At 36.1% G+C, this 15333-nt stretch overlaps 1 protein-coding gene across 1 annotated transcript in view; it reads right to left on the bottom strand.

The window, feature by feature from the left end:
* Nucleotides 1-15333, bottom strand: part of LOC145978362 (carbonic anhydrase 2-like) — a 78558-nt gene that overhangs the window by 20024 nt on the left and 43201 nt on the right. The window contains exons 3-5 of the mRNA XM_083110962.1: nt 12328-12399; nt 8454-8618; nt 5849-5990 (exon numbers count right to left, since the gene is read on the bottom strand). Of these exons, the coding sequence (XP_082967088.1) occupies nt 5849-5990; nt 8454-8618; nt 12328-12399 (379 nt within the window). The remainder of the gene's footprint in view (nt 1-5848; nt 5991-8453; nt 8619-12327; nt 12400-15333) is intronic.

The raw sequence follows: 15333 nt of genomic DNA, 5'->3' as shown, positions 1-15333 counted from the left end.
AAAGTGAAAGTTGCAATATGGCTGCTAAGTACAGGGCTACACTAAGTTGAAGCATGCACACCTCTTCCTTCCAACTCCACCTATACTGCAGATTCGGACAATGTCGTGCAGTAGATTCCACCGATGAAACGGTGGTGCTCTAGGCGACAGCAGCTGTCGATTCGGTTGAAGCCTTACAGTCACCATTGATGAAAATGTTCCTATTTGATTGTGCCAGTGTTGCCATATTTATAGCTTCCCTCCTTTGTTTCAATATCAAAAAATTCAACAACATTAAATAATACATCTCTAACATTACAGTGAACAATTTTTCCCATTGATGATGATATAAACACTTGGCAATGAACAAAGGTGGTGGTGATGTGTTCAAGAATGCTGCACAATTTGGTAACACAGATGCAGGATTTCTAGGCAAGCAGTTGATTTTTCACTTGCTTACGGTTGAAAATTCGATCACAGTGCCAAAGGGTTATTCTATCCCGAATGGGAGAGTGGGGGGTATATATTCCTAAAAAATCTGGAGACATGACCTGTAGGAAGGACAGTGGAGCTGCTACATGCCTTCGTGTATGTCACACTTTAGGAGCACAGCTTCTGTATACCACGGCTAATCTTGAGGGTTATGGGTCCTTTTCTTTGGAATGTAAATCAGAAAGCAGAGATATATATATTCTGAAACCTTCACAATTACAAATATTATATGCTTAAAATCTCAATACCAAATTATATTCTTCTTCTAGGAAAAAGGGTTCGCTTCTTCTTCCTTCTATGGAGTGGTCAGCTTCTTCATCTTTGGGAAAGGTTCTTCTTCTATTATTCTATGACAGGATTAACTATTTCTTCTATTCTCCTGTAGAAGGTCATCTATTTCTTCTATTCTTCTGTAGAAGGAATCATCTATTTCTTCTGTAGAATGATCATCTATTTCTTCTGTAGAAGAATCATCTATTTCTTCTATTCTTCTGTACAATGGTTAAATATTTCTACTATTCCTATGTAGAAAGGATCATCTATTTCTTCTTTTCTTCTGTACAATGGTTAAATATTTCTTCTATTCTTCTGTAGCTCGATTAAATATTTCTTCTATTCTTCCGTAGCTCGATTAAATATTTCTTCTATTCTTCTGTAGAGCTCTTTTCCCTGAGCGTCCCCCCTTTTTCTTTGGCCTGACTTTGGCTAACAAAACTCAGATGTATTTTGGGGCGACAAATCTGGATATAGCACCACCTAAATAACAACCAAAGGGACAACCCAGGATCGCTAATGTAAGAGCGCTACCTATGGCCCAGTGCAACTAAAGTCAGCTAGTGCAACCATAGTGCTTTGGGGCGACAAATATCAACATAGTGCCACCAAGGGGAAACAACCAAAAACCTAATGAGGCATTCCTCCTCACCAGAAATAAAACAAATGGTTTCAAATCGACATCTTGACTTCCTTACTCTCCTATATGTCTAATTCATGAGTATTTTATTAATCATTATAATCCCTTTATTATTTTATATTTCTTATCCTATATTTACAATGGTTTAATCTGTACTCATTATCTTTCATTTCTTTTGTATAATATAATCACTTTCTGTCTCCTCTAATTTCGTCAATCAATTTACATTCCACCTTTCCGCTGCACTGCCACCTATTGTTGCTTCTGCCAACTAATTTTCCCTATGTTGATCATTAGGTTCGGCCGTTCAGCCACGTAACAGAGCATATATATGAGAAATTACTGTGTGATAGTCATGAGATGTTAATGCCTGAAATTCTGTTAAGTCTTGTGACCTCACAAATTTACTCATTATGAATTAGAAACAATGATTATATAATAGTCTCAATTACTTCTTTTTTAACAGTAAGGACATAGGATGTGTGGAAAAGACATGCTCTTGGAGAGTTGAAATTAGGGATTTCTTGGTACCAGTGTGTCATAAACTGTGTTGCACAAAATAATTCAACACTAGCACTAACTGCCTATAAAAGTACTACTGCAGATATTTTTGAAGATATATAAATTCATATCTATCTTACAATCTATATTCAGAAATTTGAATTGTCTATGCTCTCCAGAAGTCATTTTATGAACAATTAAATATACATTGCATAATGTGCCTTTTGTGATACGACTGTTATCTCAACATTTTTATGCCATATAAAACATAAATTAACATAGTGCATTATTCACAAAATAAATAATAATTATTTATTTATTCTTGAACTGTAATTAGTACTCATATCAAAAACTTAATCTTAGCATGCTAAATGCAATCAAGCATAGTAATAATATTATAAATGTTTAGATGAAAAATATATGTAGTGAGAAGTGTACAGTATAAAATAACTTGCATTTAATTAATTTCAAACTGCATTCCATATTATCAAAAATGTAAAAAATAAATGTTTCTAAAACAAATAGTACAAATTACCGAGGCGTAGATTCATTTTGGCAATAATCTATATTTGTGTGTGATGTATGGTGTTAAATTTTTGCATTTACCATACTGGTCAGTTCCAACAGGATGGTAACACTATTAAGCCTTGTTTCCATGTTTAATAAAACACTCAAAATGCTGACCAAGGCAGAATTTATTGTAAAATAATACACTATAAATGTGGCGTTTCAACCTTGTAGCAAGGTCTTCCTCAAACAAAAACTTTAATTTGGTTCAGAGTCTGAGGAAAACCATGCTATCCTTACAAGGTTGAAACGCCACATTTATAGTGTATTATTTTACAATAAATTCTGCCTTTGTCAGCATTTTGAGTGTTTTATCCAACAGTATGTGTAAGTCATATGCAGGTTCTCTCTTTCCACTTCACACAGCAAGTTCTGTAGTTGGCAAGTTACAATCTGACAGCAGTTGTGAGAGTACCCACATGAATCACATCAACTTCAAAAACAGCAATTGACCAGGTTTTCTTAAACAGCAACTTATTTGTATATAGTGTCAATACAATTAGTACTGGCTTTTTAGACCATGAGGCACAATGCATAAAAATTACTGCAGCACAAAACACAAACCAAACACCATATAGACACATAAATACCACAAAAAGAGAATTTAATGAAGCTCATTTTAGTTACTTTAACTACTTAATAAGTAGAGAATCGTGGGATGGCCTATACTACCAAACTGATGTGAATGAAGCATACAAGACATTGCTGTCTGCCATTTCATACTCATTTAACTTAGCATTTCCCAAAATAACAAAAAAAAAATATTGAAACAAAATCAAATTGGATAACACCCGACATCAAAGAAAACTGGAAAGATTTCATCATAATGAATAAATGCAGACACCAATTCAAAAGTGAAACATTCAATTCATATCTAAAGGAAAAAAGAATGGAGATTGAAAACTCAGTCAAGAAAGCAAAAAAGACTAATAGCAATATGATCCTAGACTCAAATAAGAAACAAAAAACCTTGTGGCATATTGCAAAAACCGAATTAGGTATAGTAGGGAAAGAAAAATACAAAGACAACATATCACTAAAACACGAAGCAAAAGTGTGGTCAATCCCCTAGATGGAGCATCAACTTTCAATAAATACTTTACTGGGATAGTAGAAAAAATAACAAAAAACATCCCAAAACAAAATTATAAAACTAGTAAAGGTAAAGGTAAAGTGTTCCCCTGTGCATAGCACCACGCCATGAAGGCGTATAGGGGGTGTGGGGGTAACGCCCCACACTTTCTTGATCCGGTCGTGAGTGGGGGTGATGTGATCAGCATCACGCCCCTGACCGCCTTTACCCCCCAGGGTTTCCCCCAGGTACCCATGTTATTCGATGCTGGGTAGGCGCCGGGGCCGCTTCCACCATTAGAAAAGTTCCCGGATTTGAACCGGCCGGGGATCGAACCCGGGACCTTATAAAACTAGTGATATAACTAAAGTAGATTCAAGTATATACTTACTCCCAGCAGACGAGAAGGAAATATTTAGCTTAATAAGTCACTTGGAAAACAATTATTCTGCCGGCATAGATGAGATACCTGACATTGTAATAAAAAAATGTGCCACACACCTATGTGACCCAATATGTCATGTAGTTAATCTAAGTCTCCTTACCGGTAAATATCCAGAACAGCTAATAACTGCCATAATAAAACCTCTGCACAAGAAAGGGTCAAAAAATGAAATTAGTAATTACAGACCAATCTCTCTTCTCCCGGTCATCTCAAAAATACTCGAAAGGGTTATATAACATTTTTCAACAAATTTTCCATCATTTCAGAACTACAACATGGTTTTTGCAAAGGAAAATCTACACAATCTGCTATACACACATTCACAGAAGCAATTAGAGAAATTTGGATAAGAAAGAACACTGTGTAGGGCTCTTTCTTGATCTAACAAAAGCATTTGACACTGTCAACCACAAACTCTTGGTAAAAAAAATGGACCAGTATGGGATATGGGGAGTAGCAAAAGAATGGTTTAAATCATATGTAACGAACAGGAATCAGATAGAAATAACTCACATTGATGAGGATAATAATAAGGAAAATTATTGATCAAAGAAACAACGTATTACATATGGTGTACCCCAAGGATCCATTTTAGGACCCTTACTTTTTTTAATTTACATCAATGACCTTCCACAGAACTGTAAAGATGCAAACGCAACTCTCTTTGCTGATGATACAACTGTTCTTATAGCAGGAACACACACAGAATGGTTAAAACACAACGTAAAGAATACAATCACATCTCAGAGTGGATAGAAAAAATTAGCTTTCAAATCAACAGCTGTAGCAGTGAAACTCCAGAAATTAACTTTCAAGATCAGGGCATAGAATATGTATCTAACATAAAATTTCTTGGCATACAACTATCTGAAAATTTAAAGTGGGATCTACATATTGAAGCTACAGCAAACAAGGTTAGTGGGTTTTGTTATGCGATAAGAACAATAAGAAATGTAGTAAATCTAGAAGCAGTGAAAACACTATACTATGGCATCATTCACTCTGTATTATGGTACGGCATCATTTTCTGGGGGAACATGAACAAAAGCATTACATTATTCAGACTACAAAAAAGAGCTGTTAGAATTCTGGTAAATGCTCCAACAGATGCACCATGCAAACCATTATTTCAAGAATTACAAATATTGCCACTTCCATGCATATACCTATATGAAATCCTAACAGGCATGAAAATTTGTCAAAATACACACACAGCAAATAAGGACTACCACACCTACAACACCAGGGGAAAGACTGACTTACATATGGAATTACACAATACCACATTCTACCAAAAAGGGGTAACATATAATGCTATACGCTTATTTAACATGCTACCAAATGCATTCAAAAACATAAAGTCATTGCCAGTATACAAGTTACATCTAAAAAGATTCCTGAAGGTACATTGTTTTTACACAGTCCAAGAGTACGTACATTGACACTATAAGTGGCAGGAATAACAACAATAATGTAACAAAGTAGAACTGCCCTATCATTATTTTTTTATTATTATTTTTCCCTTGCTGTTCGATTCCATTTATCTAGATGTAAGTATAGGTGACTATTTAATGCTCAATATATGTTTGTGTGTGTGTGTATATATATATGTGTGTGTACATAATGTCATAGCAGATGAAGTGAACACTGAATATAGAAAACAAATTTTTAGCCAATTTGTCTCAAGAAAATAACATTGAGCATGCATTTATTCTCTTTTATTTATACGATATCTTGTATCTCATACTATCTATTGTATTTTATATTATATTATGCCTATAATTTTATAGATGTATTCTAAATGTACATTTACAATGTGACAATTCCAAACTTTTGTAAAGTTGAACGCATGCTAATAAATCAATCAATCAATACTTACGCCAATCCATTAACCAGATGTTCACTTCCAACAGAATTACTTTCTCCCCAGTGGTAATGGATTTCTTCAAATACATAAGTTCCACTGAGAGGACCTCCAGAAATTGAAGGTCCATTTGACCTCCATCTTCCAGTTACATCAACTGTTAGAATAAATATATTATTTTTTAAAAATTTCCAATTCATAAGTATATTATTATATTACTGTGTATTACTTATGTATAATATTATCATATTAAATAACAATATATTCTGTATTAGGGTGCAGAAAAAAATAATTTTGTCATATTTGAGACAAGACACAAAACATCCTCTACTCCAGGTTTCACTTTCAGATTACATTTAAACTTTGACATTAATGGGCCTCTTAAAGAAACAATCATTTCATATTGAATGTGCAGCACCTGTTCATCTGATTTGGAGGTTTCTAAGCTAATAAGCTGCCAGTGTCGATTTGATTTTATTGCATTGATGTCTTCAGAGATCAGCATCCTGAGCACGAAAATATCAATTTTAATGAGTTTTAATTGGTAAAGAAGTTACATGGACAAAGATCTCAATCAATACCTCATATTTAATAAAATACAAAATATTCTTTGTTTTAAAAATTGAAAGTACGAAAATATAAAAGTAAATTGCATCTCTTCAAAATTAATGTTTAATTAGGAAATTTGCTCATTATTTTTTTGAAGACAAGCTTTAAATTTAGGTATATCACATTTAGCTAAAGAGAATTAGAGTTGCAGGCATTTAAATGATATATGTAGCATAATTAATTAGGAATTAGGTAGGGAATACTCAATTTGTGATTTCAGTATCAAATCATGGATTTGTATACAGGATGTCCGGCATAGACCTTTAACATTACAAAACAGTATAACTTTAGTTACATTCAACTTCAAATGAAACTTATTGTTTGTATGGGACTGGCAACTGTGGCCATTTGCGAGAATCATCAGTACTTCGAGTTGACGTGATGCTCATGCTCGTGTAACGCATAAATTCCAAGATGGCGGAGTGGACGATTCAGCAGAAAGTGTTCTGCGTTCTTTCACTGGCAGCAAACAAATCTGTGAAGCTTGTTCAACCTTCTTTTTGGCGTGAATTCAATGTTCAACGTCACGACAATGTTCCTTCCTATTTGAGTATTGCTAAGTGGGATAAACAACTATAAGAAACTGGAAGTGTTGTGTCGGTGCGCGGGATTTACGCGAAGCGGAAGGTATCAGAGGGAAACATTGAAGTGATTTGCACTGCATTCACAAGAAGTCCAAGAAAATCAATAAGACGTGCAAGTTTAGAGCTCAACATTCCTCGGTCTACTATCCATGACGTTGTGCACAAAAGCTTACGTTTACTGGCGTACAAAATCCAGTTAGATCAACGAAATTATCCTGATGATAAACCTAAAAGACAGACGTCTTCGGACAAAATGTTAACCTAAGTTGAGAACAACAATGCTTTTCTGCATTCCACACATATGGCAAAGTTAACAAGCAAAATTGCCGTATTTGGAGAAGTGACAATCCTCATGAGTTTCGTGAAATTATGAGAGACTCGCCAAAAGTTAATGTGTGGTGTGGGTTAATGAAAGAGAAGATAATAGGCCCGTTCTTCTTTGCTGAAGAAACAGTAAGAGGAACAAATTATTTAGACATGCTTCAGCATTACGCTGTGCCTCAAATGCCTCCAGAAACCATTTTCCAACAAGACTGAGCCCCAGCACATTTTGCTATCATTGTACGAGAATTTCTCGATGAGCACTTTCCAGAAGATGGATAGGAAGAGGATCTAAACCACTTGCTTGGCCTCCGCGCTCGCCGGATCTTTCCCCCCTAGACTTTTTCTTTAGGGATTCGTCAAGGACCAAGTCTACAGTATGCCCGTCGAGAACGTGGAAGATCTGCGTAACAGAATTTGTCAGGCGATTAACAATGTGACCCCCTCAAATGCTAGTAAATTCCTGGACGGAATTAGAAAATCGGTTCGACATATGCCGTGCCACGGGGGGGGCTCATATCGAGGTTGTGTGAAGTGCTGGTGTTGGGACAAAAAAATGCATGAGTTTTTCTACCAAAATGTAAATTTTGGTAACAAAATTTGGTCTCTCTACAAAATTATGCTCTTTTATAATGTTAAAGGTCTAAGCCGGACACCCTGTATTGATAAACAATGCTGAATTTGAACTTGACTACTTATTCCTAGTAGGAAGAATGCATTCTCAATGTGAAAAGATCAAATTTGGATTGAAAAAAGAACTTAAGTAGTGAAACAGGTAGACGTTAACTATAAGTAGATAGGATGTTATATGTTTCAAATAACCAGTCACCAATTACTGCAATAAACTTGAATACAGTGTGTTTATATTTGAGGATTGTGTAAGTATGCATATTTTTACCAGAAATGGTACAATGGTAGTAAGTACATTGCCTTTGGAATATATATAAAGATTCAAAAATTGTTATAATGACATCATTGAGGCTTGTTCGCTATTCCTTATATCAATCATTAGTGATGAACACACTAATTGTCACAATTAATGACAAATGGTTTCAGTAAAAAAACTGCAGATCGAATATCTAAATTATAAGTAATAATCATAATACCCGCATGCCCTTCATTATGAACTTGCATATAGATAGGTCTATTATCGTAGTTTCTCCACTGCAAACTGGGAAGTCTTGTACGTGTTACTCTTCTCATGTCAATGTTGATTGGTGATTGTCTGCGCCCATTGCATTCTGGAAATCTTTTTGGCCATGTGGCTGGTCCTGTGACAAAAAAAAATAATTAGCTACACATTCACTTATAAGAAAGACAGCTCAAGCAAATCTCAAGGTTTTGCTGCAACATGCATTACCTTTGAATTACCGAGAAATTACAGTATAAACTATGTAAATATAAATCCTTATGTAATATCAATTTTAATAAGGCAATATAATAATGTACACAATACTTTTCGATTCCCGGCCGGTTCAAATCCGGGAACTTTTCTAACGGTGGAAGCGGCCCCGGCGCCTACCCAGCGTCGAATAACATGGGTACCTGGGGGAAACCCTGGGGGGTAAAGGCGGTCAGGGGCGTGATGCTGATCACATCACCCCCACTCACGACCGGATCAAGAAAGTGTGGGGCGTTACCCCCACACCCCCTATATGCCTTCATGGCGTGGTGCTATGCACAGGGGAACACTTTACCTTTTTACCTTTTACACAATACTTTTTCTGGATTATTGAGGGAGGATCATTACAAAAGACCAAACCTCATTTCAACAGTCATAGCTATATACACACATATTATTTTGTGCTTCCTAATATTTGTATAGTCAACTTCAAATAGTTATAATAATATTTTTAAAAAAGTAAAGTGATACCTTGTGATTTGCACCACGTCATGAAGGCGTATGGGGGTGTGGAGTTAGGACCCCTCACATTCTTGATCTTGGCCGAAGCTAGGGATGATGTGATCAGTACCACGCCCCTGACAGCCTTTACCCCCCAGGTACCCACTTTATACGATGCTGGGAGGGAGGTGCAGTCTGGCGTTCGGAAAAGTTCGGAACCATTCGTAAACCTCCACGGATGACGTCAGCCAAGGGACATCTCACAGACGAGCACGAGCAACGGCATAGGGGCATAGGAATTCACACTTCTTCCGTGTTTTCGGAAATAAATTTGTTATAAAATCGAATGAATGTTCTAGCGTGTGTGTATAAATAAATGTATATGTATAGAGCAGACTATATCTAGTAAACTGTGTCGCTGAAAGTTAACTATCAATAGAATTACATGTAATGAAAAGCGGGAAAGCCTGCTCGGAGGTGGAGCAGAGAGGTTTGTTCAGAATTTTCTATTTGAGTGGTGTAAATTCGTGTTTATGGGGGTGAAAAGTTATACTTAGAGCCAAAATGACCACGAAGTTGTCCTTTTTAAAACACTGTGTGGGGTGTTGGGGCGAAGTTGTTAGATAAATCACTGGGACCGAGATATTACAACTTCATGTTTATAATCCAAAAGTTACTTTTTTAGCACTTTCATCCTGCAGTGTTTGCAGTTTCTTTATTTGTTCTTCAGCACATTTTAATTTCTTTTTCAGAGTTTCCAACACACTATCTTGTTGGAGATTGGGTATATTTCCAGTACTCAAAGTCTCTGAATTATGTGCCATTCAAATTATTTTGCGAGGAGACAACTCTTCAAGTGTGTCCACTGCTCGCTTTCGAATCTGACGTTTATTGGCACGTAAACTCCGATCAATTATGCCATTTGGCTATTGAACACTACTACAATTCACCACACAACCACGCAAATTTAAACATGGTACAGCGTTTCTATTAAGCTGCGGTCTACAGGTAATAATACTCAGCAGTGCTGCTTTTAAGTTCCGTTCGTAATCGGCATACAGAAAATGCGATGAGCATACTGTCGCTGTTTTGGTGTTAACAGGATCTAATCTCTTCACTTTGAAACCCACATCTTGCACGTAATCGGATCCTTTAGGAACGAAAAATAGCTTACACCCAAGCACGTATCCAGGAATTCCTTTCGGCGAGGTGGGTGAACACCATTTTTTAAGGGGTATTGTATGTTTAAGGCCAGTGGTGGCAATTTGGCTCTAAAACTGGGGGGGGGTTTGCAAGGAAAGTTTACTTTCTCTTGATAGACAAGGCTTAACATTAAGAGGACATAGTGTAGAGGCAAGAAAAGGGGAGCAACTATCCCCTAAATCGTGTTCTAGAATACAGTTGGATCGCCAAACAATTAATGCACAGTGAAAACCCTTCCGTTCCCAACACATCTAATATTTCGTCTCTCAATATGGTTAAATGCTTACTTATTTATCTCCAGTGATGTGCCCAAGAGAGGGTTGGTGGGGTCATAGCCCCATTTGAACGTCAAAGACAAGAAAAGATGGCTAAATGAGGACTGACCACCAAAAATAGTATACGTAACCACTTTCCCTTCCGAAAATTCTGGGAACGCCACTCGTTATCTCGGACACATTTTTTGAAATCAAGTCCCCAGATGTTTTTATGATTTCATATTGGAGACTGAAGTAAAGCGCCATGTACACGATCAAATAAATCATGAACAAGTCCTTGAATTGAACACTTAAAAGGCAATGAAGTCAGAAACAACGCAATTTTTCTCATTGGATCCAAGGTCCGGTCAAATTATATCTATTTAGGAATGGTTCTAATTAACGCATATTTATCCTCATTATATTCTAGAATGTTCCGCAGATAAACGATTCATAGATATTGCCAGTAGTTCGACTCCTCTTATTCAAGAACATTCCCTCTCGCGTCTTCCAGAGATTAGAAATTACAACGAATCGTCCTACGTGTGGAGCTACCTTTGTTGTGCAGCTTCCAAATACTGACAAGTCTCTACATAGTGCTCAAGTGCGCTGCGACAACACTGAAAGTTCAAGTAAAGTTTACGTGCAATATTATCAACAACAGGGTAATTCTCCGTCTTGCTTTCATAAGTATTTCTCTCCTTAAATTATCGTCACATTATTCAAGAAGACAGAAACCTAATTTTATGTAGTGTAAACTGAAAAATGACCTGAGGGGACTCGAGCCACCTGATCCCCATCTTGGATATGCGCTAGTAACAATAACAGGGTTATAGAACATTCTCAGTCATATTATTGACGAAGCCGAAAGCCTAATTTTATCTAATGTAAACTGAAACAAATCCTGGAGAGAGGGGGGTCAAGCCCCCTATACCCCACTTTGGATGCATGCTATTATCAATAAGAGGGCTACAGAACATTCTCCGTCTTGCCTTGATAATTATTTCTCTCCTTAAATTATCGTCACATTATCTTATTTCACACAAGAAACCAAAATCCTCATTTTCTCTAGTTTAAACCGAAAACTTTTGGTTAGATATGTGCCTGTCCTACTGTATTTCTTGCGTTGTTCGGGCACAAAGCAAGAGCACGATTGCGCGGCATTTTCCTGCAATGTTATTGTTGTTGAAAAAAATTCTCCACTATCACAAAAGAGCTACAGAAAAAGAAAACACAAGGCACTTTCACACAAATACAGATTTTATAACAAGCGGAAAGGTCTGTGACAGCGTCAGTTCTGTCCCGTGGGTGTCGTCAGGGTTAGGGTTGGGAACGCCCACGACCCTCTTTTTTCAGCTTCGGGAGGGAAGACTGCGCTACATTCTCAACTATATTATATACTTACTTTAATGCTGGGTGGGCGCCAGAGCCGCTTGAACAGGTGGAAAAAGTCCCGGTTATAATAATATTATTACCATAACTATTATTTAGCTTGGTATAAAAGCATGAGTTGTAATCAAATTAGCATTTTCTTGTAATTTTAAATTGATTTAAGGATTAATTTGTATCTAGGTCAACACTTAAGTTTGATAATTATGACAATTCATGCTGCCTCTTACAAATTTACGCAGTGTTCGAAAATACGAAATAAAAAGTTTCAAAAACAAAAAATATTCTTACCATTATCCCTGTTGTATCCATAGGAGGTATATCCTGAGTTTCCATTCTGATTTGAACCAGGCCTGCTAGTCGCTGGAAAATGAAAATACTATGTTACAACACTTACAACTAATCATAATTATCATTATTATAAATATGCAGGACAATTCTTAGTTAGCGGTTTACTTGCTTTATTGATTTGTAAATGAATGTGCTTAGCACGTTGGGCATTTGATTCCATCACATAATTTGGGAAAAGCCCCTTAGAAACAAAAGTGAGACTGGGTCCTTAACAAGACAATAAAATACATCACCACTTACTAGTTTTCAAAAACCAATACTACACTGTCATCAGAAGACTAAAATCTCCATGCCCAAATAAAAGTTGATGGTTGAGGCTATAAAGGGGGACTCAGCACAAAGGACATCCCCACAGAGTATTATAATGACTAAGGTTTCAAGTCACAGAGCCAGGGACGTCGTTAGAAAAGGGGGGGGGGGCACGCTGGGACACTGGACCCCGCAAACGTCCACGTGGCCCCGGCAAATGTTTCTGTATTTTACTGGAAATTTCAATTTGATGGCAAATATTGCAAAATTGTTCCTCAGTAAATTTTGCTTACAGTTTGAAACACTGCTCCCAAATTTCCCGCGCCATGAACGCAGAAGCAAGACTTGTACTCATTTTTCTACTGCTTGCCTGTCGAAAACAGATGCAACGCAGGAGCTGCCGCTAATGATTGATTTTATAGCCCGTCCCGTTAAAGGAATTCGGAGGTCTCTCGAAAATGTACTTTTCCTACCTGCCGCCAGGTCAAAATTCAGGCCGATTGACTGGTAAACGGTAACCGATGTCCCTCGGGATCGACGTGACTCCTCCCGGAGCTCTTTGGAAACAATTTTCATTCCTGTCTCAGATTACGGAGGCAGTCATAGTGTGATGCGTGTGATAGAAATTGAAAGATAAAACTTCAGGGAGAGGGGGATTGACACCTCTCATTTATGGAAGATAACGAGGTATGTACTAAATTATTAACAATGATCTACACGCTTTACATGCATTAGCTTTTCAAATTCTAAAGCGCTTTCTGTTATCATTTGTGACTGTAATGCACAGATTGGCAAAGAAGAGACATTTAAACCCACGATTGGTAAAGAAAGTCTTCATGAATTAAGTAATGATAATGGTATAAGATTGATTACTTTTGCAACCTCAAAGAATTTAATTGTGAAAAGTACCACTTTTAAACATAAAGATATCCATAAATATACCTGGTCTTCTCCAGATGGTAAAACTCATAATCAGATAGATCATATTCTCATTGATAAGAGAAGGCATACTAGTATAATTGACGTTCGTACACATAGAGGTGCTGACTGTGCCAGTGACCATTATTTAGTAATTGCTAAATTAAGAGGAAGACTCTCAGTGATAAATCATAAGCAACAAAATCTAAAAGTTATAAAATTTGATACAGGAAAGTTTGTTGATGAAAGAATTAAGAAAGATTACCAAATTAAACTGTCAAATAGATTTGATGTTTTGCAGGATTTAAATGATGATGAAAATATAAATGAAACAGACGTAAATAAGAATTGGGAGCACATACGTAATGCAATAGAATCAGCAGCTAAAGAAAGTATAGGATACCATAAACCAAGAAAAAGTAAGCCGTGGTTTGATAATGAATGTCATAATCTAATAGAAATAAGAAATCAGGCTAGACTTAGATGGTTAAATAACTCGGATGATACAAATCTAAGCAATTATAATAGAATAAAGCGAGAAGTTAACCGCACGTTTAGAAGTAAAAAAAGAGATTACTTGAAAAGCAAAATTAACGAAATTGAAACAAACAGCAAAAATAAAAATATCAGAGATTTATATAAAGGTGTAAATGAATTTAGAAAGGGGTGGCAACCTAAAGTAAACTTGATAAAAGATAAAGACGATGATTTTCTAGCTGACCCATGCGATATTCTAAATAGATGGAAGAACTACTTTAATGACCTTTTAAATGTCCATGTAGGAGATAAATCAGAAGTAAATGAAGTCCACACAGCAGAACCTTTAGTTCCAGAACCTAACTTGACGGAAGTTAAAGATGCTATTAAAAGGCTAAAGAATAACAAAGCACCTGGCATTGATTTAATACCAGCTGAGTTAATTAAATATGGTGGAAATTCATTAATATGTCAAATTCATAAATTAATTTGTTTAATATGGAATAAAGAAGAAATCCCTCAACAGTGGAAAGAATCCATAATTGTTCCTGTGTTTAAAAAAGGTGATAAAATGAACTGCAATAATTACCGTGGAATTTCTCTACTCTCAACAACATACAAAATATTGTCTAACATTCTTTTAACAAGACTAACCCCATATGCTAATGAAATTATAGGTGATTATCAATGTGGATTTAAACGTAACAGATCAACTACAGATCAAATTTTTCACATCAGACAGACACTTGAAAAAAAGTGGGAATATAATCAAAATGTCCATCAGCTATTCATTGATTTCAAAAAAGCATATGATTCGGTCAAAAGAGATAAATTATATAATATATTAGTAGAGTTTGGAATACCTAAGAAGCTTGTTAGTATGATAAAAATATGCACCAGTGAAACAGAAAGTAAAATTCGTGTGGGTAATAATATGTCTGACAAATTTACAATTCATGATGGGTTAAAACAAGGAGATGCATTATCTCCATTGCTCTTTAATTTTGCCTTAGAATATGCTGTAAGGAAGGTAAAAGAAACTAAAGAAGGATTAAAATTAAATGGTGTGACTCAGTTGTTAGCATATGCAGATGATGTAGACTTACTGGGGGATGATGTGAATACAATTAAGAATAATGCTAAAATATTTTTCAAAACTGCTAAAGAGATAGGTTTGGAAGTTAACAAAGAGAAAACTAAATATATGCTTACAGGCCAAAACCAAGTGTTAGGTAATAATCAAAATCTAATTATTGATAACAACTCGTTTGAACCAGTTTCCAAATTCAAATACTTAGGAGT

Source organism: Lepisma saccharinum, chromosome 24 (assembly GCF_977018435.1).
Source record: "Lepisma saccharinum chromosome 24, izLepSacc3.1, whole genome shotgun sequence".
Taxonomy (NCBI): Eukaryota; Metazoa; Arthropoda; class Insecta; order Zygentoma; family Lepismatidae; genus Lepisma; species Lepisma saccharinum.
Note: the sequence above shows the minus strand (reverse complement) of the source record. Positions and strands in the feature narration are given on the sequence as shown.